Source organism: Nicotiana tabacum, chromosome 22 (assembly GCF_000715075.1).
Source record: "Nicotiana tabacum cultivar K326 chromosome 22, ASM71507v2, whole genome shotgun sequence".
Taxonomy (NCBI): Eukaryota; Viridiplantae; Streptophyta; class Magnoliopsida; order Solanales; family Solanaceae; genus Nicotiana; species Nicotiana tabacum.
Window position 1 is genome coordinate 148,192,007 of NC_134101.1, and position 24,911 is coordinate 148,216,917.

The window sequence follows — 24,911 nt, forward strand, 5'->3', positions numbered from 1 at the left end:
TATTGTTGAAGCTTACTCCTCAAATCTGAAAAAAGATTGATAGCAGGGTAAGGCATAGAGCATTGGTTTCAAAATATGATGGTCCTTTTGAAGTTATTAAAAAGGTGGGTGAAGTTGCTTACCGTTTGAAGCTGCCAGAAAGAATGAAAATACACCCAACTTTCCATGTGAGTTATTTGAGGCCTTACGTGGAAGATCCTGAAGATCCGGACAGGCATAAAATCAAGAAAGCTCCTCCTGAAGTGTGCAATCAAATTGAGGACGAGATTGAAAAGATTTTGGACCACCGGGTACTTGGGATGCACAAAAAGAATAGGCGGACAGAATTTTTAGTTCAATGGAAAGGCAAGCCTGAGGCAGGTGCAACTTGGGAGAAGGGTAATTCATTATGGCAATTCAAAGATCAAATCGAGGACTACTTGAAATCAGCCTCGACGAGGGCGTCGAGTTCAACCAGTGGGGGTGGTTTGTTAGCCCTAATAATGAGACTTGACGAATGTTGGGCAGAATCCGTGTCAAGGGCTTGTACATTGCCCCTTGACATGGGTTTGTGGAAGTGTTGACAAGCAATGTGCAAAGCTGGGTGTGTGTCTAAGTTAGTGATGGACTTAGACAAGTCAGCTAGGCAAGGTGCCTTGAGTGTTGGCAAGGCAGCCTTGGTTCGTGGGCATCAGCAATGGCAACGAAAGCGCATGGCACTTGACAAAGGCATGTGTGGATCAGTGGGACGACTAAGTTTGTGGCAAGACGTGGCCATGAGCTATGGGCGAGGCGTGGTCCAAAACAAGGCAAGGCAGAAGACTAAGTATGGGCAAAAGCTGAAAGACAAGTGTGCAAGGCATGTGACGGAAGAGGTGTGCAATGCATGGGCTTTGGAAGTTAAAAACACGTGCAAAGCACATGTGCAGTTGACTCAAATGTTGAAGACAAGTCCAATTTCGTGGGAAGGGTTTGAATTTGAATTCAAACAGATTGGTTATGCTTGTTTGTAGGACTATCATGTGCATGGCACATTGTTTTAACTGCCTCAACTGCCCCTTTGTAAAACTGTCATAGGCAGGCCCCTTTTATATGTGTATTTCATTTGGGATTAAGGCAAGTAGCATATTGTGAGCCTTTCCTAACGTGAGTCCTTTTTGTATTCTGCGAGAATATTAAAGATTGGGTGATTTTACCCGTAATTCTATGTGTTGTTAAGTTTGGCTAAGTCTGAATAACTCTAAGTGTCAAGTTGTGTGTGCGAAAAAGTGAGGCTGAGTGGCTATGTGTTTAGCTATTGTCATGCAGTGTCAATAGTGTGAAAAATTGGCCCAGTAACACCAACCATGGTAGTGATGGGTGACGGAAAATTAGGGTTCGATTCCGGGGCGGAAGCTTGCACGCGCAAACTACCCAATCCCGGCGCAAAGGAGGTAGTGACAATAACATCTTGTTTGGATGGTTGTTATCCATTATATTGTATCGCATTGTTACTTTAAATACTATGTTTATTTTGATTGTTACTTAAATTTTATTGTATCATATCGTTAAATCCGTCATTACAAAATGACGAAAAGTGCTAGTTTATGGAACGACGGATTTGGTATGATGGCATCGTTACCTTGCTTTGTTCTCTCATCTTGCCCTTCCTTATTAATACAATAATTATATTTTATCTTTTACCCTACCTTTTTATACAATAATTCTACTCTGTATCCTACTTTTTATTAGGAATATTGCAATTTTATTCTTCATATTATTGGTGCGTGACATCATAAACAACGACAAACGATACAATCTATCCAAACGTTGTATTCATTAAACAATACAATATAATATGATATATTATAACCAACATGTAACAACAATCCAAACAAGTTGTAAATAATAATATAGGGGTCTTTGAGTTTGGTAATTGGAATGAGTACAATCTAAATCCATTAACGATGATCCATTGGAGGACAAGTCTGGTGCTAGCAGCCACAATAATCTCAGCTCCAATTAGCATATATTTAAGTTGTTGCAGTTAAAAAGCTTGTAGTTGGACTTTGGGATGGGCCGACGGTCCGCCCTAGGTGTACACCGGCCATCTCGTTTACATTTACGAAGTCCAAGTATAATTGTTTCAATTTCATTCTATGAACACTGAATATTGTTAAAAGATAGAATTGCCATCAAAATATTCTAGAGAACGCTTCTTTTTTTTATATCTTTTGTAATCTTACCACTTTTGGCATGAAAATATAGGTAACTGGATCAACTGTTAAGAATGTTACTACGGTATATGGTGAGAAGAAAAATATCAAGTCAAAACTCATAACACTAGCTTATTGTCATGGTAAATGGTAGGGGCATGCTCACAAACAAGTTTATCAACTTTTTCTGCACTCCTTTTCTCGTGACACTGTCTGCGACTTGACTTGTTCAGGAGCAGCTCCAAGTTCTCTTCAACTGGTGCTATTGCCAAAGCTTGCTATAAAGCTTCGCTTTTCTATTGCAGATCAAGTCTATTGGAAGGGTAAAATAAGGATATCCGCATTAAGGCCTTGTCACTTGAACCTCTTGGAAACAAATTAGCATGCAAGAAACATGAAAAACTCGAAAAGACATAGGGTACTCAATCAGAAACTCTATTTACTCTATGATAATACCGAAGCTTTTGAGACATGCAGATTTTGACTAAATGCTAGCGATCAACAAATAAGAATAATACAAGAAATTTTTTTAAAAAACGAAAAAGAAGAAGAGAGAAAGCAGCAACTCCCTTTCTTACAGGAAAACCAAGGAGCATATGACTCCCATTCAATTTTTATAAATAACTTGGGAGAATTTTTTACAAAGCAAAAACGGGCCTGCAACTTCCCCTTGCAAAATCATTTAAATGAAGTGAAGCCAAAACGAACTGCTACATCTGTCACTCATATGCCCCTAAAGTTAGCTGGATCAAATTTCAGCCAACATGCTGTTCCTGGCAAAAACTTGGCCATTTACAACCTCATTATACACTGTCAATTACCGTCCTATGTACAACAGCTTGTGGAGACCTGCCAGTCTCCCATCCCACAAAGCCCTCTACATTGACCAACAACAACATATGAGACCAACTCGTTCCCGAGTCCTACATCTGGAGCCACTAGGCACTTGCACACGAAAGATCATATGCTTCATGTCTTCCAGGAAGTGCCAATATACAAATCTCCTGTTTCCTTGGATATGTTCCAACCCAGCAATCTTATCAGCGGTTACTGCGCAACGTGGAATAATGAATCCATGCTTCTCTCCGAGCAGAGTGAAACCTTGCAGGCCATTCTTTAATTGTCCCTAAGAAGCCATGTATATTTTTTGAATACAAAACACACCTTGCTTCCCACAATCACCCCTGACTAATTGCAGTTTTCAAGCTCTCTTCAGAGAGTGTCCATGAAAGCAAATGTCCCCCAGAATCTCCGCTCAACAACTGTTTTAGGTCAGTAGTAAGGTGGAGGGAAGTTACAGGATGCTTGTGAAACTTTAGTACCTTGTGAAGGATCAACCTATACTCTGGTACTCTATCCCCGAGTCCTAACCCTCCAGTAGGATTGCCACTTGATTTACTTTGGGCACTCTCCTCACAAGAGCAATGTACCATTTTCCAAATTTTAATGGCTCCACTCTGGTGGCCTGAGATATACCACTTAGTTTCCAGCCAATCAGAGAATGTGCAACCAGCAAGTGAAAGGATAAAGTCTGATGGAAGCTGCGATGTGTTGATGACAGCAAGGCACTCCCCATTGATGCTCCAAACAGCAAGCATTACACCGGCAGCAGTAATAATTTCCCCAGTCAGGTCATTTACATAAATTGCTGAAACAGGAGCGGGTAACTCAGGAAGCTGCCTCACAAAAACCATGGAGCTCAAATCCCACAAGATAACAGTGCAGTCGTCCGATCCACTCACAATCATCATGTATGGCTGGCTAACTTGTAGGCATGTGATTTTGCCTGTATGAGCACAAAGAGCCTTCTCCAACTGCAAGCGCCTTACAGAACGGGGTGCCTCCTTACCGATCCTCCAAACACAAACCAATCCCTCATCAGCCCCTGTAACTAGAATATGACCGTCGTGACTAGCACTGGCACACTGTATCTGGTTCCCTCCATGAAGATTCTCATGAGTGGAGAGAAGCCTATCTTGATCATAGCTCATAAATCTCAAACTGCGGTCAGGATAACCCCAGGCAACATATTTAGTGAATGTTCTAGGCTTCAGCAAGGTGTTTGCCCCTGCCACAAGAATTTTGTCACCGGAAATGACAATCTGAGATATAGAAGATGAGGTTTTACGAATCTCGTGTGGGGCAAGATGCTGAGAGTGCTTCAACGGGTGAGGAGGAAGCTTCCGATTAGTTCGCCTCTTCACATGGGGCTTGAGGAATAATTGTTTTGGTGTTTGCCCAAAGTGATTAATTTGAGCAAGAATCGAGGCTTTCATTGCTGGATCACTAACAGAGTCGATGTCAACACTGCCTTCATACGTGTAGTGATAGAACACATTAACTGCTTCTTCAGCTGCCTGTCAACAAAATATTTACAGTTTAGTTTTCAAAAGGGCTAAAATAATATTGAACTTTCAGAATCGTACAAATCATGTGAGAAATGGTAAAAAGGATGCGGTAACTTATCCAGGAAAAGCAATCACTTGAAACAGAAAAACGAATAAATTGACGGTGAAAGAATTGATCAGTATTGCAAGCAACGTCATTTGTTTTTTTTAATTTAAAAAAGTGAAATGTCGTTTGGTGATTGCAAAGAACACAAAGCCAATAAAAACTAAAATCTAACAAAAGCGTAGAAAGAACTCATTTTGACATACAGATGAAAGCGAGATGCAAGGACAGAAGAAAAGAAGTAAAGAATATCTAGACACTTACTTTCCCCCTCTGTTTGTGACCAAAGATTAGGTCTATCCAGTGATGCAGATTCTCTGAAACATAATCAGACTCCAGAGCTTCTCTATGCTTTTTAATAAACTCTCTAACACTGCCTTTAGCCCATGGAGGCAATACAACATCGCCAACCTGATGAATAACCATATGCTATTAGAAAACTAACAGGATTAACATGGCAGTTGTTCTTCTATTTAGACAAGCTAGCTCTCATAAAAGGAGGAATATCAAAATAGAATATGGAGAAGCAGGACGAACCTTCTCTCCTGACTGTTTCTCACCCAGGTCAAGATTGAACATATTCTCCAGGAACTCGGGCATGTAAAAGAACTCTGGAATTAATTCTTTAACATCTGAAGTATTGCCTTTCCCTGCAGCACTCAACCATGTGTCCTTTATACTATTGAAAAGACGATCAGCATGATCAAATTGACCACCCTGCAGCTTCTGATTCTCAGCACTAAAAGGTGGAAGACGTATGAGGTAGAAGAGGACAATTCCAGCGCTAGAATAGTGAGAACCATAATGGAATTTGGGAACCTCGGGATCATCCCAGCTCTCATATCTGAAACATGGAAAAATATTAAATATAACAATGGGGAAACCAAAAACGATCAAGAAAGGTATGTGATTCCAACGAAATGCAAATTAAAATAAAATTTCTAACTGAACGGTAAAAGCACCAACCTTTTTCTGAACTCCTCTTCACCCTCCGTTGTTTGACAGCCCATTGGTTTATCAAGCCTTCGGAAAGTTCGAGGATCTGAGAAGTTCAGATTCTCACTCTCATAATCTGCTAAAATCCAGGGGAACACAGGATACTGGGTGAGATCACTGTATCCACGTCCTGCAAGCGTGTTGAGGTGCATGAGGTACTGGAAATTGCTAATTTCACCATTTTGCCATCTCTTAGAAAATGAGTTTGCCAAAACCTTGAAAAGGCGGCTTCCTTCATTGCTATCTGGTTTTACCGACCCTGATATTGTCGTGTCCAACCTGTAAATTAGGCAATGACTTCCTTGAAGCTCTAATGCTTGTCACACTTAAAAGACAACAAAAGACAAGCATGTATGAAGAATGATTAAAGCAAAAGGATTACTCTATTGAGCACAAAGTCAATTTATGTAACCTGGCTTTCTTTAATCACAAAGGCAACCGACAAACCGGTACACCAAATCTATAGCAAACCAGCCACAACATTACAACGAATACCATCATAGCATTCCAGAAAGGAACCATGTTGATTTGCAGCTATGCATAATTAATCTTTGGTGAACTTATTGACAAGATATCCAAGTAAGGTGGAACCAGCAATTCAAATGTTAGATGAAGAGAAGCAGAAAAATCATGATCAAATTAGAGTTAGAACATACATGGAGTTTCTGGGAAGATTCATGGCCACCAAATTCTTGAAAACCTCTTCTCTCTCCTTCTTGTGGAAAACCAGAAGATCATTGCAGCCATCCATGCTAAAAATCTCAATGGCAACAGGGCGAAGTTGATAATCACGCTTCAAAATCTCATGAACACCGTCAAGCTTCCACATATGCCAAAGATGGGGCACATTACCACTAGTGAAGATCTTTTCCTTTCCCCACGCACCACCATTATATGCCCATGCCCTCCCCCCAACATAGGCCTTTGTTGTTGCAGCCCAGGAGGAACTTGACTTTGAGTGGGAGTCCATGCTACAAGAGAGGTCCTTTTTTACACCCAAAGCCTGATCAATGACAGATAGATCATCTTCACATTCTTTTTCACATATGCACCCAGAGTCGTCAATGTAAAAATTCTCAATGATGTACAATGATAGTTCTCCAATCAGAAATATGCCATCATGTTTATCAAGACCAACCACTCTCTCACAATTATATTTGTACTTTATTCTCTCAGAAGGTTCCAAATATGGTCTAATCAAGTATTCACCATTATCACTTAGTTCCTTCTCCGGCTTGTCCTCCACCGTTCTTGTTTCATCAGCTTTTAGAGAAGAAGATTGCCTGGGAGATCCAAGATCAGACTTCCTTTGAACACTCTCAGATTTTTGAATGGAAGCACTACTGGACTTGGGGCCAAGTTCAAGAGCAGAGCTGAGACTTGTTTCATTAATGCTACTATCATGGTCATCAATCCATCCAGTTCTACTAGAAGCTACATCTCTGACATCATCCGACTCTTTGAAAGTTGATCCATCATAAAGTTCACTACTGAAAGAGTCCTGTTGTGGATTATCATTCATGAGATTGAAAAAAATATCAGACTCAGCATCAGAGACATTAGTTTCATTCTCAGTCCTCTCCTTTGAAAGTTCTAGTCTTCCTAACTCAAACTGCCCTGTCAGAACATTTTGTATAGTGTCAATGGTTAATTTGCACCGCTCAAGCTTCTTCCGCATCCTATATGGACCTTCAATGGGGCAAAGCTGCCACTCAGGTTCTTCACTCTGAGAGGACTTAGACAATGGGAAAATTCCTCGCTCATGGACAAGTTGTTGGAGATGAGTCTGCCACTCGCTCTCTGCATGAAGTACCCACCCATACTTATCCTGGCGAATAACTCTTAGTTCAGTAGCCACTGCATCACGAACCAACTCAAGAGCAATCCTTCGTTCATTTATTTGCTCCCAATGTCTTGCATCTAACTTTGAGATCTCCTTTAGTTTCCTCCCCATTTCTCTCTTACGTCGACCATCCATGCCTTTAATCCTCACCCCAGGAAACTTAGCTGACCCAGTAATATACTGAACCCACATAATGGCAGCACACTGTTCCAACACTTTATTAACCTCATGTTCAGAACTATGAAGCCACTCAAAAAATGCAGGTAAGTTTCCAGTTAAGAGCTTGTCAAAACCACCATGAAGAACATCCAAAGAGGATCCTTGATTTGGTTTAGAGACAAGAAAGTCTTCAAGTGCAGCCCTTCGGTGTACTAGGAGATACTTGAGAATATCAATAGCCATGTTCTGAGCATGACGCCTATGATCGCGAAGAAGAGAAATTAGATTTATGCAAAGACAGCAATTTAGATCAGTGTCAATGTTGCTGGGACAAAATATTATCCTTCTATTAGCAACTAGCAACTGTAACACAGTGCAAACATCAATTCCACTATCCTCCGAGGATGGGTTCAAGGACACTCTTTTCTTTGGCTCCACTTGTAAACCTAAAGAAGAAAGTAGTTCATCTTCTCCGATGGTTATCAAGAACAATGGGAGGAAAGAGAATAAAATCATTCTGTTGGTGTTCTTCAGAATCGCATGTACATAAGCATCGAGTTGCTTACTTCCTCTACCAATGGATAGGATCCCTTTCCCAGTTGGAGCAGCTTCTTCCACACGTCCATCCTTATTTGCCAATTGTAGCATAGATAACAGAAACTCCAGAGTCTTCAGTACACCAGCAGGCCGAGGAAAAGCACCCATATAAACTCTATCCACTATCAGCCAGCATAATGCATCCAAGTTAAGGGACCAACGGCCCTTATCCAACTTTTTCTCATCTTCCTCATCATCCCGCAAAAGACGCCTTTCAAGGAAATTCATTAGTCTACTGAGGCACAGTCCCTGAAATACCAAAACAGATTCAGCATCAACATACAAAGGAGCACTCTCCAAAATACCCTCGATGACAGGTACTGCCTTCATTTGTTCAGTTACCAAACCAGACAGAACTTCCGCCATAAAATCAAGAACAGCTGTAGCTCCAGCGGAGCATGGACCTCCACCATACCCACAGTCATCCACTTCAAGAAGCAAATTTGAACCAATCGTAAACATTGTGTTTGCAGCAGATTGTCCTTGAGAAGTGGATTTCATCTCAGGAGAGGAATCCAATTCACTGATAGATGAAGCAGACTCCATCAAGGGTGTTGATGCTAGGTGGACTTTTGATTCACTGTGAACAGAACCTCCCAACCAAGATGTCAATGCTACTACTGGGGACGTGGAAGAGGTATGCGGAGTTCTGGAGTAGGATCTCTCCGACAATATAGGAGATTCAAACATATTAAAGGAAGCTGAACTTTGTGAATCAGTTTGCTGAACAGGATCCACTGTGCTTTTCATATCACGGAAGTCGTTGCTGCTGGATGTTACAGAAGAAACAAGGTCAACGACATCATTGTCTATTGTTGCAACAGCCTGTGCTTCTTCCTGAACTGGTTTGTTAAAATCTGGCTGGGATGAAGTAACATCAATATCTGCTGTACCTACATTGTTCGGCATCACTGGCATATCTTCAGAACTTGTACTAGTCTGTGCCTGAGGAAAGCTTCCCATACTTATAGAGGTCTTGACTGACTGATCTTGTTCATGAGGCAAACTAGAGAAAGTATTTTGGGAGCTACAAGTTTCATCACCATCATTTACGTTCTTCTCTTCCACAGTCACAGATAGCTTTTTAGCCATTTTCACAGCTTGTGCAGCCCTACATGTCAGAAAATATTAAAAAAGATAAGCAGCAAGCAAACCAAATATAAATAACTTTAAGCATTCAGGGAAGAAAATTTGGAATAAACCTGACACAAGAAAAATAAAGGTCAATGCAACTTTCAAGAAATTCTGCTTTTCGGCAAACAGCTGAGAAAGGAAGACACATTTTTGCAAGATCAACCATGAACCTAAGGACAGCAGTAGCAGCAGCAGGTGCCGAAGCCTCGCCCCCCATAAGCCGTGCAGCATAAGTTTTGTGCATAAGAGCTTCACCTTGCAACTCTCCAGCTATGTCTGTATTGTCTTCTGCCAGCTCTGCTACAACTCCAGCACTGATCTGGGAAAGATTACCAGTTTGATGGGCAAGCATTGAATGCATAGACAACCTATCAAAAGTTGACTTCGCCATAGCAATCACAGACTCCAACAGCTCAGTAAATTTCAAATCTCCATACATGCCATCACTTGGCATCAGGGCATGAAAATCTAGCATCCGAACTTCAGGCAGTCTAGGGTATACAGGCTTGCCAAAAAGAAGACAAAAGAGAATATAGTATATATCAGGGGAATCATAGAAACTTGGAAGCACTCTTGCCAAGCCTTGATAGCCTCCACTTGAGCGAAATTTAAGTGCAAATGTTGGAGAAGAAGCAAGGCACACGCCAAGAAGAGTCATGACCCACCTCATGCTTGTAGGATGTACAGCTTCATCAAGAAAATAAGTTATTAATTTTGATGAAACAATTTTGTGCCACTGCTCAAGCAAATCCTCTGATTTTATTGTCACTTGCAGATCAATCAGCATTTCAAGCAACATGTTCCTTACAATAACATGCTTCCCCATAGACTCTCTCATAATTTGATGTCGTGATGTTAACTCTGGTGGATCAAATGTCATGATAACAAATCTAACCACTTGCTCCAATTCAGAAGGTAAGAATCCATCTTCCAATATTACACCTAACAATACAACTAATTTTTCTAATACAGGTACTTCCACATCACCTCTTTGTAAAGTTACAAGTAAATGTTGAACAAGGTTAATTCTGCGCAGAATTGTCAGATTATGATTCCTATACCAATGCATTGAAACCAGATGCTCAAGAAAGCCCAGTAAAGCAATCTGTATAGGAATTGAGGCTGTTACCCAAACCGTCCAGTCCAGTAAGACATGCTCAACCATATCAGCATTTGAAAGAACAATGCAATTAGATGTTTCAGTCGGCATTTCAGTATTTTCAAGCTCAGAAATATGACTCAAAGAATCTTTAGGTGCAGAAAAATCATCCATGTCTCCATGAGATCCAACAGAAGAAAATTCTTCCCGGAATTTGGACAAAGTAAGGTCTTCAATGCTTCCCTCATTTATGGTCGTGGCAGGTGGCAGTGTCTTCTGGGAACTACGGTACTTCTTTGGTTCAGAGAAAGATGCCTCACATGCAGCAATCTGGAAGAAGATTTCAAGTGATTGCATGTCAAATAATGGCATTCGCCGGTGCAAAAAGAGAGCAAGCAAATGGTATCCCCTGTATTTCTGCATGTCTCTAACATTCTGTGGATTTTGATGAAGAGCACATGCAAGTAATGTCAAAGCCATGTGCAGCATGTCCCTCGTTTCAGCTGCTTCTACAAGAGCTAGAATAACAGCCATTCCACCAATGGGACGGATTGTCTCACCAATAACACAATGCTTGCAAATATAGATATCCCCAATAAGTCGTCCAAAGCGTGGTATACCTGTGGATAATCAGGATTTAGGGAACATTAATGAGAGAAAACTGATGAAAGAAATTTAATTGCTCACATTCATTTGAAAAATTTACCACCACCAAGTACCAAAATAAAAGATTAAATTAATCTACTCACCTCCAATAGGAGAGGCAGCAGCTGACATTGGATCAACCAGATTGAGCACGGAGAATGTTCCAGAAGCCCGAAGTAACTCAGTACTCGTCCCATCAAATGCAAATATGAGCTTCTTACCAGAAAGTAGAAGGGAGAGGTTCCCTAACTTGTCCAAATCCCACACAAATCCACTCCGGTCAAACTGAACACTCCCTGACTTTCCTACATTATCTGGCTTTTGTGAGTTGGAAGCCAGGGGCAAATCTGCATCCAAAGAATCTAAAATTGCCATGCTGCCACCACCACAGGCCTGATTAGGAACAAATTGCAGCAAATCTGTGTCCTGGAAGAGGCCCCTATACCCTCGTCCAAGAATATACATAAAGCAGACTGAACCAGGGGAAAGAACTTCCTCAAAAAGATAGCAAGATCTAAGCTTCCATGATAAGTCACTAATCCGTGCACAAGCAACTGGGGTACCAACAATCACCAGCAAAGACTTGCCAGCTGGAGAAGGAGAATATCCTAATCTTCCTGTGTGTCTTAACTTTCCATTGAGGTACACATAAGCAAAGCTAGATTGGAAGAGGCCAGCCAGAGCATTTGGTTTGCTATGCACAACAGCAAGGTGATGCCACCTCCCTTCCTCCATTTCTAACCCTGAAAATGACAAAGAGGAAGAATTGCTAGTTGCAAGCGTGAGAACACCATCCTCCTGAAGACGAAGTTCTGCATAGAAAGTGCTTGAACTGTCTACTGCTCCAACAGAAAATAACCTCAGGGCATGTGGGCCATGATGCTGCCCACATATGCCTTGCCCCTTAGCGTATCCAGCTTTTGTAGCATCATTCTCCTTTGACTGTGATTTGTATAAGTTTCGGAACTGAAACCAACAAACAAACGAATAACCAGCAGCAGGTGGCCAAGATCTTTCTCCCAAGGGCACTTGGATTGAAGCATTCCCAACCTTGCTCATGTTCATCTCGACAAATGGTGCTAGGGAAACATCTTCTGAGGCCATATCCTCTGTAAGAATCAACCTTTCCATCATATCAACTAGATAACGACCAGAAGTGGCCAGTCGCATCTGCAGAATGTATCTAACAAGGACCCGAAGTTCAGATGCAGATAACCTGTCACCATGACTAATGTTAGTTTATGTATCTGCATGCTAAAGCAAACAACAAATGCCAGCAATGTAGGAAGCATGGTCAAAACTTTAGGTAGCAAAGATGTTACATATTCAATGACAAAAAAAGAAAGTGTCTGAGAACAAACTAGGCATGTCCTTCTTGAAATGCTTTTAAAGTCAGAACATCAGCTCACTCATTTGGAACACCCTCGTATTTCTACTAGACGGAAGAGATACTAACTCCCTACAATCAGTTCCTTGCAGCTTTCTCAGCTTCATTCATTGTTGCGATACACTATCTGATTGCTCATCCACATTTGCTTTAAGCAAAAATGGAAAGTTAGAGAAAAAGGATGGTTGTCATAACATGGTGTAGACGAAATTTCAACCCATGACTCCTTCATATTGCATAACACTGGGTTAACTTGGCATATGTATTATATTTTAGTTTTTTGACAACCGTGGTGTCTCACTAAAGTATCTCTTGAAAAACATGAAATATATGGAATATGTTATTTACCATTGGTTTGATAGTCATTAATTTGTTCTTCCTTGTTAAGTTGAGACTATTTTAGAAATTATACATGCAAAATAAACTGATTTATTATTAATACTAATTTTGCAGTGACTCGAAAAACTTGTATCTGTGTCCAGCACAATACTAGTTTACATCATTCGAGTGTCAACAGCAGTCGAGTGTCATTACCTGTATGCCCCAAGAACTTCGATGATTTTTAAAGCATGAGAAAGTATCGGCGATGACCCCGATAGGAAGGGGTAAATTGTTTCAAGGAGAAGTTCCACGCAACCTGACGAGCAACGACTATTAGTATGGTATTAGAATTGAAAGACTGACCAAAGTAAAATCTCTTCTTACCTACAGATGTAAGGTTTTCCTGGTTATAGGCGCTAGCACGAGCAAGCTTATCAACAAGGTTTAATACCTCTAATTGTAGCTTTGGAGTAAACAGCAATAAAGCACGTAAGAGCACCTTAACAGCACCAGCATTATAGATACGTTCCTTGTCAGGGACAAAAGTACCAGACGGGGTAACTATAATAAATCCAGTTGATTCCTCTTCACAGGCATTAGGTAATATGGCACCTTCTGACATCATGAAGGGAGGAAGCACTATCTCAAGAGCAAGCTCCAACAATAGCTGTACAACTTGCCGTTCACAATCGACACTTATCAAGCCAGATTCAGACAGAAGATCATAGAATGTCTGAGAAGATATGACTGCGTGCAACTTTGTCCTGTTAATAGTGTTATCACAAACAGCTGCTGTCATCAGACGCAGTAAGTATGTGAACACTTTAAAATAAATTGTCAAATTTGACTGATTTGTGGGTTCTCCGTCACTTTGAAAACCATGAAGTGTGGTCAATAAAAGAGAGAACCCAGTTGCTTCACCAAAGACCCTCTGAGCTGAGTTATTAACTCCTAGGATGCGCCATAAAGCTCCGAAAGTGTCACATTTAGCATCATTATGAAGTGTGTACTGAGTTCCCAAAGCACTTGTAATCATCCCACTTTTTGAAATGTCAACCAGTGCTCCTAATTCCTCCGGATGAGCCTGACAAACAAACATCATCAACTTTTTTGCAGCAAATGTTCAAGCAAGACATGATCTAGGATCAGAAAATATGTAGGCGAACCAATCCGACTTATATGACTAACAAAGGACATAACAGATTTACATGCCAGAATGAATTATAGTCCAATACTACAGCACAAGGGAGGAACTTATAACATATGAGCAGGACTATTCTAGCAACTAACTGCTAAAGAGGTAGATTGCCAGAAACTAACAATTAAAGAAGTAGCAGCTCTCTTAAAAGGCACCATGTTCTTCCAAAAAATACAATTGCTACTTGTACGTTAATAAAACAGTTCAACGATCTGTGTTTCAAAGTAAATTTCAGCTCCCTCTACACACCATTGCTAGTTGTAGGTTAATATAACAGTTCAATGATCTTTATGTTTCAAAGTAAATTTCAGCTCCCTTTGCACCCTCTTCACACTCGCAAAAGCATATAGACAATCAGAAAGATAGTTATATCAGCAGGAAATTCAAATTCCAAAAGATTTCATGCTAAGCAACTTGATCCGAAATTTCAGCAATGGTACAGTTTACTCCACCGAGGAAGACCAAAAAGTTTTCAGAAACAATACAAACCATATGCATCGAAATAAGTAAGACCCATCAATTTTTGTGGCGCATTTTAAAGTTTGGCAACGTTTGGAGTATTAACTTATGGAACGGGGTTTTTAAGAAAAGTAATTCTAAAGATTGTATATTAGTCTTTCATCAAATGGCAGGCACAAAAAACATAAGAGCACTTTTGGTGATTAATTTATAAAATAAAAAATTAAGATTTTACTCTTTGCTAGAAGACCAAAAAAAGGACAGACAATGTGGATAGGAGGACTATATTTAAAGACTGCGCTAAGGTAACCAGCCCTACTTCTGATAGGACGAACGTTTTGGTTCTTTTTTTCTTTCTTTTTTTTTGAATGGGATGGAGGAAAATTACCTCATAAAGAAACTAATCCGAAAAGCTAATCGCAGAAGAAAGAAAAAGCTACAAAATGAAAGAAGAAAACCAAAGCTCACGAACCTGCGCAACGTCTTCAATGATTAAGCATGACAACACCCTAAGGACACCTGGACGATGAATGTCAGATGCCAAAAGAGGGAGTATAATATTCACCCCACTTGCTGATCGGAATGACGCTTGATTTACTTCTGCTTTCTTCAACAATGAGACCATACAGTCCCAGGCAACTGCCACTGTGCCTTCAACTTCAAAAAGACGGAACTTCCCTGAATCGGATTCCGCTAGTTTGGGTGAAGAAAGTATAGCATTCTTACTGTCCAAATGCTTCTTAAAGCTGCTTGAACTTGAGCTCGATTTCCTCTCTAAATGATTAGGGTCATCGATATGCTGCTCTGAATCACAAAAAAACTTGTGCTGTTTCAGATCATCCAGCAGAACCTCCAATACACCAACTTCCCTTAGAACTTTCTTGTATTGTTGATCGAAGGATAAGAGCTTTACAAAGAAAGACAAAATAGTATGCTTTAAATCGGGTGTGATTGGTTGCTGCAATAAACAACATAGTGATAGCAACTCTTGCTCAGGTATGCAATTTACAACTGTCACAGCATATTCAAGTATCTTCAAAATTATCTCTCGCAAGGATGGTGGGAAGCCAGCCATGTTAAGGATTAACAGGGGCACAGTCCGTAACTGCTGACAAAGCTTGTAATTGTCAAGATGGCTTGAGAATATTTTAAACATCCTGTTAAGTACTTCAGCCTGCAGTGCCCTGCTATCAGCTTTCAGAAAAATGTCTTGCAACATCTGAACAGCTTCCAGGTCTTTAACTTTGTCATTATCCTTATCCCAGACCTCATCAACAATTCTATCAGATGATGAGGTACGACTTCTTCCGTGCCCACTAGGCTTAACATGAGAAGCTTTTGAAGCTTTTAAGCCAGATGCCCCAGAAGGGCCAGTTTGAGCAAGATTAACAAGTACATCAAGTAACCTAGAGAGAGTAGGGGACAGATCTTGTGATGAAGTCTCCCCTCCTTTTCCCTCCAAGTCGTTTTTACCCACATGATTAGCCAAATGTGGATAATCTGAAGTAGTTCCTTGATCAGGAAGGAACTTGAAATGAGAATTCTGATCACCTTGACCCTTTGCGAGAATTAAAGCAAACTGAACTAAGAACTGATAACCATGAGCATTGTGGATATCCTCCCTAAGCCTGATGCCACCAGCCTCTACAAGTCAAAATTTTCTAGAATCAGCAACAAATAGCGTCAAAAAAACTATAATTGGACAAAGGACGCAACGGATTATTTACATAAAGATAGTCGGCAACAGTCTGCAGAATCACAGAACAGTTGACCAACCATCTAAGTGGAAGTCGCAACTACTCAATAATCACAAAAGGGCATTGGCTACGAGATGAAAGCAAGAGAGTTACCTGGCCTATACGACAATTCAACACACTCAAGAAGCAAGTCCACAATGCTCATCGTATAGGCAGAATCTCCACAATCTGGATTAAAATCCTTAACAGCCAAGAGAAGAACTTTTATCTGGGGCACCAAAGATGATGAGCATCAGCATAGGATGTGCAAAGAATATCACATTTCTAAGTACAAAACATTGTAGTGCTAATAGCCCATTAAACAATGAAAGAGATAAAGATGTATACAGCTATTTGCTCCACAATATTCAAACATCCATTAAATGGCAAAGTATATTCAGCAAGTCACCATGAAAAAAAATGATTCCAGACTAAATAAGAACGAAAAGGACACACATTGCTCATGTAAGTTATTTAGAGAATTTCAAGCGCTGAACAAGCTCAAAGTGACTTTTTAGTTATTAAATTCAGAAAGAACAAAAGAGAAAACTGAATAATGGCAATAAGACATCCAAGTTAATGCACCCAACTTGTGAATAACAATCGAGCCCTGGACTTCAATGTTTCAAATCAATGCATAATCAACCAAGTGTGCACTGTGGCACAACTAAATTGCGCATATTACACTCTGACACAAACCCCACAGAAAGATTCAGCGACAAAGGTTTTAGATCTCTTGACAAGTTCAAGGAACAGCATTTGAAAGCTTTCTGAAGAAAATGCAGTGTACAAGGACTTTTGAATATAAAATCACTTGTTGTCAGATATTACCCTTCAGTAGAATGTTGGGACAACCTTTCTTGAATCTCAAACACTCAGAAAGAACTCCAGAAAAGGATGCCAAAGTAGGTTCTCAAGAAGCTATCACCAAGAAGCATTTTTCCCTAAGAGAACACCAGAGAAAAGATTTTTCTTATAACCGTGATCAGAGGAGAACCCAGGATTTGAAAGTTGCGGAGGCGCACGAGCGGATTGTTCAACCAGTGCGCCCATCAAACTTTTGATCTTAAGGGTTCCAAACAAAATATATGCCCGTTTTAAACAAATATATATATATATATATATACATATATACATATATTTATAATTTTTGACGAGGTTAACGGGGTCCGGTGACCCCTTTACTCAAAACATAGGTCTGCCCCTGACTGTGATGTCCAGGCCGGCTTGCACACCTCGACTAATTCAACGGGGTATCTCTTACATCCACCAGCACAAGTACTAGGTAAGGTAACTCTATCCACCAAGGCTTAAAAAGATGGAAAGAAATCACCGTGTTTTCACCTCCGCTGGGATTTGAATCTGCGCCTTCATGGTTTTCAAGCCACTTCATTGACCACTAGGTTACACCCTCGGGTGCAAAAGTGATGGTTACAGATGATGATTGAGCCAAGCACCCAAGGGTAAAGGATTCCTATAAAGGACTTAATAAAATGAAAATTCCATCTGCAGGACTTAGCCTTCTAGCGCAAAGATCCAAAGACTAGAATTTATCAACAAATAAGAGAGGAATAACCCTTGTGGAGAAACAGAACATGCTTTTCAATGTAAGATCTAAAATTGCTGAACCAATTTGTTATCCAACATACTGATAAAACGGTCTGCATTTACCTTTCAACAGATCAAATACCAAATCTAGGAGAAAATAAAAAAGGATATCCAATTCATGTAGTTTTTAGGTTCACAAGAGATTGTTAAAGACGCCCTGAGGTTCACTTTGGATGTCTTTCCATATTTCAAATACGCCTCAAATTTTGAACGACAAATCAATTAAACAGCATTTTCATTAATCATGAAACAGCTATTCTAGAGTCTGGAAAATCCTTGTAAATGCTCTTGAAAAATGTTTGATGGTACCACCTTCAGAGATAGTATTGATCAATCCGATGAGCTTATGCTCTGGAAAAGCAGGACCAGGAAGTTGCTTGTAAGTCTGATGTAACTTTATTCATAGCTAAAAGCAAATAAAACTTCCACCTTCGTTAAGGACCAAACGGCAACAAAAAGAACTCTACAAGATTATAGTAACCTATTTAAACACATTACTATCTAGAGCACAAGTTAGAAAGGCATACCAAATGATGCTTCCGAATATACTTGGCAGTGCTACCATTGTCATTACCCAGGAGAAGACCAAGTATCTGGGGAGAAAACAATACAGGACAGAAACAAGATTAGAAACTGAAATTTCGTCATGTAGATGAAATAAATTACTCCCAATGCTTTGGCATTGCGAATCTCTTTTGCAGCTGCAAATATAAGCTTTACCTGCATAGCATGTCTGTGTAGCTGAATGGTATGCAGTGGCACGAGACCTTCTTTATACTGAGAAAAAGCAACTAACGAACCATTGGCAACCATTTGAAAAAGTAACTCAAGGGAATTGTCTTCTATCAGACTTTGTGCAGCCGAAGGGTGGGCGGCCAATGCCTTCATGATATGTACCACACTTCCCTCAACCTGCATGGATGAGAATATATGACTTCTGAAGATTCAAAAAATGTATTAAATAAAGTGATAAAAATTGAGAATTTGGCTTCAAGAAGCTTTGATTATCCTCAAACAAATCCACAACTCTTGACAACACATGCAAGGACTAGTCTTAGGGTACGCGCTTTGGGCGTGTACCTATATCAATGAATACACAAGTTTTAGAGAAAAAATTGCTTCAGTTATAAAATAAAATTTAAAGAAAAATTTCTAAAAATAATAAAATATCGTTCCCATTTAGATAGCTTAACAAATGAAGAAATCTTATCCCCCCGAAAATTTTCAGATGTCTTATTGCAATTTATCAGGACTTCTGACGAAACTTACGAAAATTATTAGTACTTATGTGACCTAATACTAAACACAGCATAAAAATATTTTTATCACAATTCTTTAAAGATTTGTCAAATAACACAAATTAAAATTAAATTTTTTTGGTCTTTTAGAAATTTAGGAATGAAAATCTTGGCGATGTACCTCCTAAAAATTTAATAGTGACAACGTAAAACTTAAAGAATGACTAACATTGAACTATTATTTTACAAAAAAATAGCTTAATATAACAATTATAGCGAGATGTTTTCATTGTTGGACCGAATGCAAGAAAGAAAGAAAAAAGATAATATTTTATTAATATAGTATGTCTTTTACTATTTTATCCTTACTGCCTCAAATTTGCATTTTTATCAATTTGAAACTAAAATTTATACTAAAATCGATTTTGCTATATTTTTTTATTTCTTTCACCGTTGATACTCTTCTTACAAAAATATATTTTATGTACCTCAAGTGCTTTGTCAATTTGACAAATAATTTTTCTTATATGATGAATTTATAAAATAATTAAATTGGATTCTTTTGCTAATTAGTTAATTCAACAACTTAACTATTTGTTCTCAACATTAAAGGAACTAACTTAGTTTTATTAATTCAAATTCTTATATTAGCTCATTCTAATTTCAAAATATTTGACTATAATTATAATTTATCCAATAAGAATTCGATTTTCAAATAATGAGAAAAATCATGTCAATTTTGAATCTTTATATTTAAAAATCATTGTGTGTTTGACTCCTACAGAATTCTGCTAACTCACGTTTTGCATAATAAAGAATCTTATAGGGGTAGTTCAATACAACTCAAATATTGATGGGCTTTAAATAAGAAAATGTATATAAGACAAGAGTTTTAATCGATTTTAAAGTTCCTTCCTACCTAGTTCAACAAGGAAAAAACTAAATAGGAAAATTTTAGTTGACTTTATAATCCTAAATATTAGACAACTAACTTAAATTGCAATTTCATTAATGCCAAAAGCATTTTTACGGGTAAAAAAGGAGAATGACATTTCGCTAAGTGGCTTCGTCCTTTTAACATAGTATAGATATAGATAGATAAATAGATAAGAAAAGGCATAAAGTAAAAAATTTAATTGATTTTAAATTCCTAAATGTTACGACTTCATATATGATAGTTTAAATAAGAAAATACTTTAGTAAGGAAATTTGTCATTGATCTTAAAGTGCTAAGTACTAAGAAAATAATTAAATGATAAGTTTGGCCAATATAAATCTATTTTAAATTCTTAAATATTATTTAAAGTATTAAATATTACAAACTTATTCAGTATGGAATTATTTATTTGTAGGGAAAAAAAAATTCTATTCCATATTGATAAACGCTTCTTCTGTTGTAAAAAATCAAAAAAAAAATTCATCTCTATTTGAGGAAAGAGCAAATCATTTTCTTTTCTCTAAATTCCTTTTATTATTGATAATCAATATGGAAACATGTAAATTCATAGTAACTGTAGCCAATTTCATGTAAAATTGCAACTCTTACTTCAGACCCCAAAGCCTCACATGGCTCAAACTTCAAACAAAGAACGGATTTTTTAAGGTAAAATTTCTAAAGCTTTATATGGTCCAAATTTCAAACAAGAAAACTATTTTTATAAGGAAAGATTTAACAATTAAGATTTGTAGTTGATTTTAAAGTCTTAAAAATTCGAAAAATAATTAAATGACTAATTTGTCTAGTGTATATTCTATTTTAAAAGGGTAAAAAAAGCGAACGACATTAATATAGATACATATATAATATAGATTGCATTATATATGCATTGGATATAATATAATATAGATTGCATTGGACAACATAGACCGGAAAAAAATTCACAAAGTCATAACGAAGAAAGAACATTCAAGGAAGGTACCTCAAGCCGACGGCTCGATTCCACATTATCCTGATTTTCCTCAGTTACTAACAGCTCCTCTTCATTGCTAACTTTTTGCCTCAGATATCCCTCATTTGGACCAAGAAGTGAGTTGAGAATATGAATGAGACAGCACAAGATTCCAGAATCAAGGAGAGATTGTTTGTCAACGGGCTGTAGATACATATATACTTGTTACAATAAGGAAAATTGGATTTACATCAAAGAACTAGGTTTTCATCTTTATCCTCTCGTGAACCTTAAGCAGCATCCATACATATATGACTGAAATATAGACTGTAGTACTGAGTTACAAATTTACTGCCTTGATAAACGTGCATTTATATTTAACATATGCCAAGGACACTTGACGAAAGAAATTATCTAAAGTCTAAATACTCTGAAAATTCATTAGCATGAACTAAAAGAGTAATCAAGAACTAAAAACTCAAGAGGCTAGAGGACATACACCAGAGACAAGGACCTCTATCGCGTACAACAGATTTGCACCAGGCCGGATGCCATCCTGCTTAATATAATCAAAACATACATTCATAGATAAATAAATCAAACTAGGAACATTGGGCTCTAAATAAACATAAATTTCACATATAAAAAGAAAAGTAAACAACCTTGGTAACTTCAGAGAAAAAGTTTAACACTCTTTCAACTCCCAAAGATCTTGTTTTGCTACTAAGTTTCAACTTTTCAATATCAGTTACAAAAGCTCTTCCAACAACAAAAGAAAATATGTGCGTCTCTACTAACCTGTAAGAAGGAACAAGTTACAGGTTAACAGCCATACACTGATATCAGAATAAAGTATAAAGGAAATAATAAGCAGTGTCTCGGTGCATTTGACAGGGTTAGAATAAAAATAAGGGAATGGAAAGAAAAACATAAATAACCATGATGATCGATTAAAGTGATTCATGCCTCAGCCCTCATAACAGTGGGCAGATTAATTTTCATTTCTTTTTTTCAGTGTGGGAGAAAGAGAGGTGTTGACAGCAATGCAAATTGACATGCATAGAGTGGAAAAAGAAAGTCAAAAACAAATTGCACAAACAGCTATGACTACAGCTTCCATACATAGTAATCAGTTGAGCTACATTTGCCTGTTGCTTCACTAATCTACAGAAAACATCAACGGTCAGGTTCAAGGCCTTTTCCTTCTCCTGCAACAAAGAAAAGAGTAGACCCATTAACTACTTTGATGAATACAGTATGCATTACTTTGTTTCATATCTATATGAAAATAACCTTTTCCGAGCTTGACGAGCGGAACTCTTCCCAATATCTCTTAAAATCCAACTCCAGTTCATGTTTGTCACTGCTTTTAATAACAGAAGCAAAAGGGTAATACAAGGTTAGGTATTAAACTCCTTGAACATTATTTCAACAGGCAGCTCATTTCATATGAAAGATTCACTTAAAGCCAACCTACAAAAACATAGCACAATCTAAGGAGTCGTTGGTGTAGTGACAAGATAGTTACGGTAAGATCATTCCGCCTCTAAGGAGATAGAATTAATATAGGACTAACATATTTTGTTATTTGCAAAATTTACTATCTGTGACAGTAATTATACCAGTTTTTCACTCAATAACGCATAGGAACAGGCAAACCCTCGACAAATGTCCAATTTACTACATAGACAAAATATTGTTCAAGGACAGACATGTCGGCAGAACCATTCAACTACAAAACCCTCGAAACTTGGCAAATGTTCTTCAAAAATACCCCATATAATCATACCCATACTTCAGGCCTCAATAATTTAGTTTTACAGATTTACTTGGTTCTGTACCATTATTTGATTCATCCAAACCTACAAAAAATTGAGAAATTCAACGACACCTACAAAATTCAAGTCATAAGTAAGATAACCCCCAACAGCACACGTCTTTTTCACTTTAGTTTTGATATCAAACTCTGGTATTTTACCACATATTGATGCTTATTGTTATTCCCTGCTTTTTACCTTTACTGCCTTCGTATCTTTTCTGAGCCGAGGGTCTACCAGAAACAGTCTCTCTACTTTCTCTAGGTTAGGGGTAAGGACTGCGTACACACTACCCTCCTCAGACTTCACGTGTGGAATTTCACTGGGTTTTTTGTTGTTGTTGTATTTTACCACATAGGTTTCCTACTACTAGTACATTAGAACTTCCTTCTATTAGTTGGTAAGCAACAGTGACGAAACGCTTCCAGGTAATTCTTTTCTGTTCCAGTTAGGAAAGGCAAAAGTCAATAGCATAACTAATTCTAGGTTAAATCATCAATCATACAATGTTTCGGCATTTCCTTACTTACGAAGAAAAAAACATACACCAACTTCATCTCAATTTGCACTATTTGATAAGCAGTTCTCTAATACTATTCTCACTCCTACAACGTTAAATGACTTCAAAAGAAAAGAAAAGGTAGGGACCATTAAAATATCCACTCGTGTACAATTAAGCCTTTTCATAATCAATACACAATTATTTCACTCATCAATATCAACAGCTTTCTACAATTTTTTTCTCAATAGTCCTTCATTGAATCACATTAGTCGTCATAAGAATGGGCAGCATGATTAAAGTGCAATAGATAACCAAATTTGACGGACAAACAGGCCAGCCAACTTTCCAACTGCAGCTTATTTGGCACTTGAAACCCTTTGCTCAAACCGAAATAGGTTCATTGTTTAATAAAAACTAATCTCAACCCAAACTAGTGGGGCTTGGCTATAAAGACATATATGGTTACTATCCCTCAGTACAAATGAAATGCCTAGGGAAATAGTCCTGATCATTGACAAGTTAATTCAGCACACGGATTGCACGGCATATCAGAAATAGGCAGAAATATAATAAGTAAAAAAATGATTCAAAAAATTGCAGCAGGAATTCAAATTAAAATATAGAAAAAAGTAATAGAGAACTCCAAATTGTGAAGAAATAAGGTTTTACCTTGAAGGGGAGTAGGTGAAGTCATGGATGGGAAAAGAAGCATTGCTATCACGAAAAGGAGAGGAAGCAGAAGAGGAAGGGGAAGGTGTAGCAGAAGGAGACTGAGCGAGACCGACTTTTTCTTTGAAGTCTTTAAGCAATGTTGCCCATTTCATCGTTGATTGAATATCATCAACGGCCGATTGAGTATCTCCCGCAGATCCGAGAACCTTCTTGATAGATCTCCTTAGCTCAATCAATTCTACGGATAACGAACACAAATTGCACTCACAGACAAAATGTGATCGGTTTGATTGAACTAATCGATTAGGGGATTCAAAGCAGCAAGATCTATCTAATTAATATAAAGTTTTAATTTGTTTAGTAACTAAATTGTAATTATACTGATCTAGCTGTTTGCTGCTTTGAATATGTATATTTATGAAGAAAAAAACAGTACGATAATCGAGGAGAGATAATGATATATTGTGCCCTAGAACAGAGGAAGGAAGAGGAAGACGAAGAAGGAAAGAGGAGGAAAAAAATGGCAAGAGTTTTCTCTCTCTTCCACACACACACACAGAGTTGCTCTCCGCGTGCTTGATTTTGGACGGCCTCTCCGCGCCTTGTTTCTCGCTCTATACTTGTCTGCTCCTCTCTTCTTCTTTTTTTCTTTCTCTATTAATCGCTGATAATATTGTCTCTCTCTATCTAAACCCTCTTCCCTTAAATCTCATACTTACCACGTCAGCGGTGGGATCCACGTTTACTAGTTCTCCACGTGGCTTCCTGCGATGATTAACTCCAACGTGACGGCCTCTCTCTCTCTCTGATTTTAAATTTTGAAAATTAAAGCTTTCCTTTTCTTAATCTTACCCTCCCATTCAAACAGGATGAAGGAAATCGAGTAAAAGAATTTTGACTTAGGTAAAAAAGTATTTCTTTGTTTTAAATAAAACAATGTATAAATTATTAAAAGTCTAATAAAATTTTAAAAAAAAGATATCTAA

The 24,911-nt window shown here is 38.2% G+C and overlaps 1 protein-coding gene across 3 annotated transcripts; it reads right to left on the minus strand.

Moving 5' to 3' along the window:
• Positions 1-2,744: 2,744 nt before the first annotated feature.
• On the minus strand, positions 2,745-24,603 carry LOC107815976 (protein SPIRRIG-like). Of its 3 annotated transcripts, none has more exons than XM_016641619.2 (19): positions 23,923-24,603; positions 22,228-22,297; positions 22,057-22,142; positions 21,597-21,732; positions 21,434-21,490; positions 20,965-21,138; positions 18,528-18,719; positions 18,335-18,400; positions 16,314-16,428; positions 14,936-16,107; positions 13,191-13,890; positions 13,020-13,122; positions 11,203-12,314; positions 9,423-11,073; positions 6,278-9,331; positions 5,592-5,900; positions 5,163-5,469; positions 4,890-5,036; positions 2,745-4,531 (listed from the first exon to the last, which is right to left on the minus strand). In XM_016641619.2, exons 1-19 carry the CDS (start codon positions 24,075-24,077, stop codon positions 3,353-3,355), a joined length of 10,785 nt encoding a protein of 3,594 aa, XP_016497105.2. In that variant the 5' UTR covers positions 24,078-24,603; the 3' UTR covers positions 2,745-3,352. The 3 variants fall into 3 exon arrangements, with proteins under 3 accessions (XP_016497105.2, XP_075100897.1, XP_075100898.1); XM_075244796.1 differs by having other exon boundaries at positions 22,228-22,300; positions 23,923-24,257; XM_075244797.1 differs by lacking the exons at positions 18,335-18,400; positions 18,528-18,719; positions 20,965-21,138; ... (3 more) ...; positions 22,228-22,297; positions 23,923-24,603 and adding an exon at positions 17,031-17,108.
• Between the last annotated feature and the right edge of the window lie 308 nt (positions 24,604-24,911).

Coding starts and splice junctions, on each gene's coding strand:
- LOC107815976 (XM_075244796.1), bottom strand. CDS start 24,077: ATGAAATGGGCAACATTGCTTAAAGACTTCAAAGAAAAAGTCGGTCTC. Junction 21,733..22,056: donor GTAGCTCAACTGATTACTAT/GTATGGAAGCTG, acceptor TCCTTCTTACAG/GTTAGTAGAGACGCACATAT. Junction 5,901..6,277: donor AATCTTCCCAGAAACTCCAT/GTATGTTCTAAC, acceptor CCTAATTTACAG/GTTGGACACGACAATATCAG.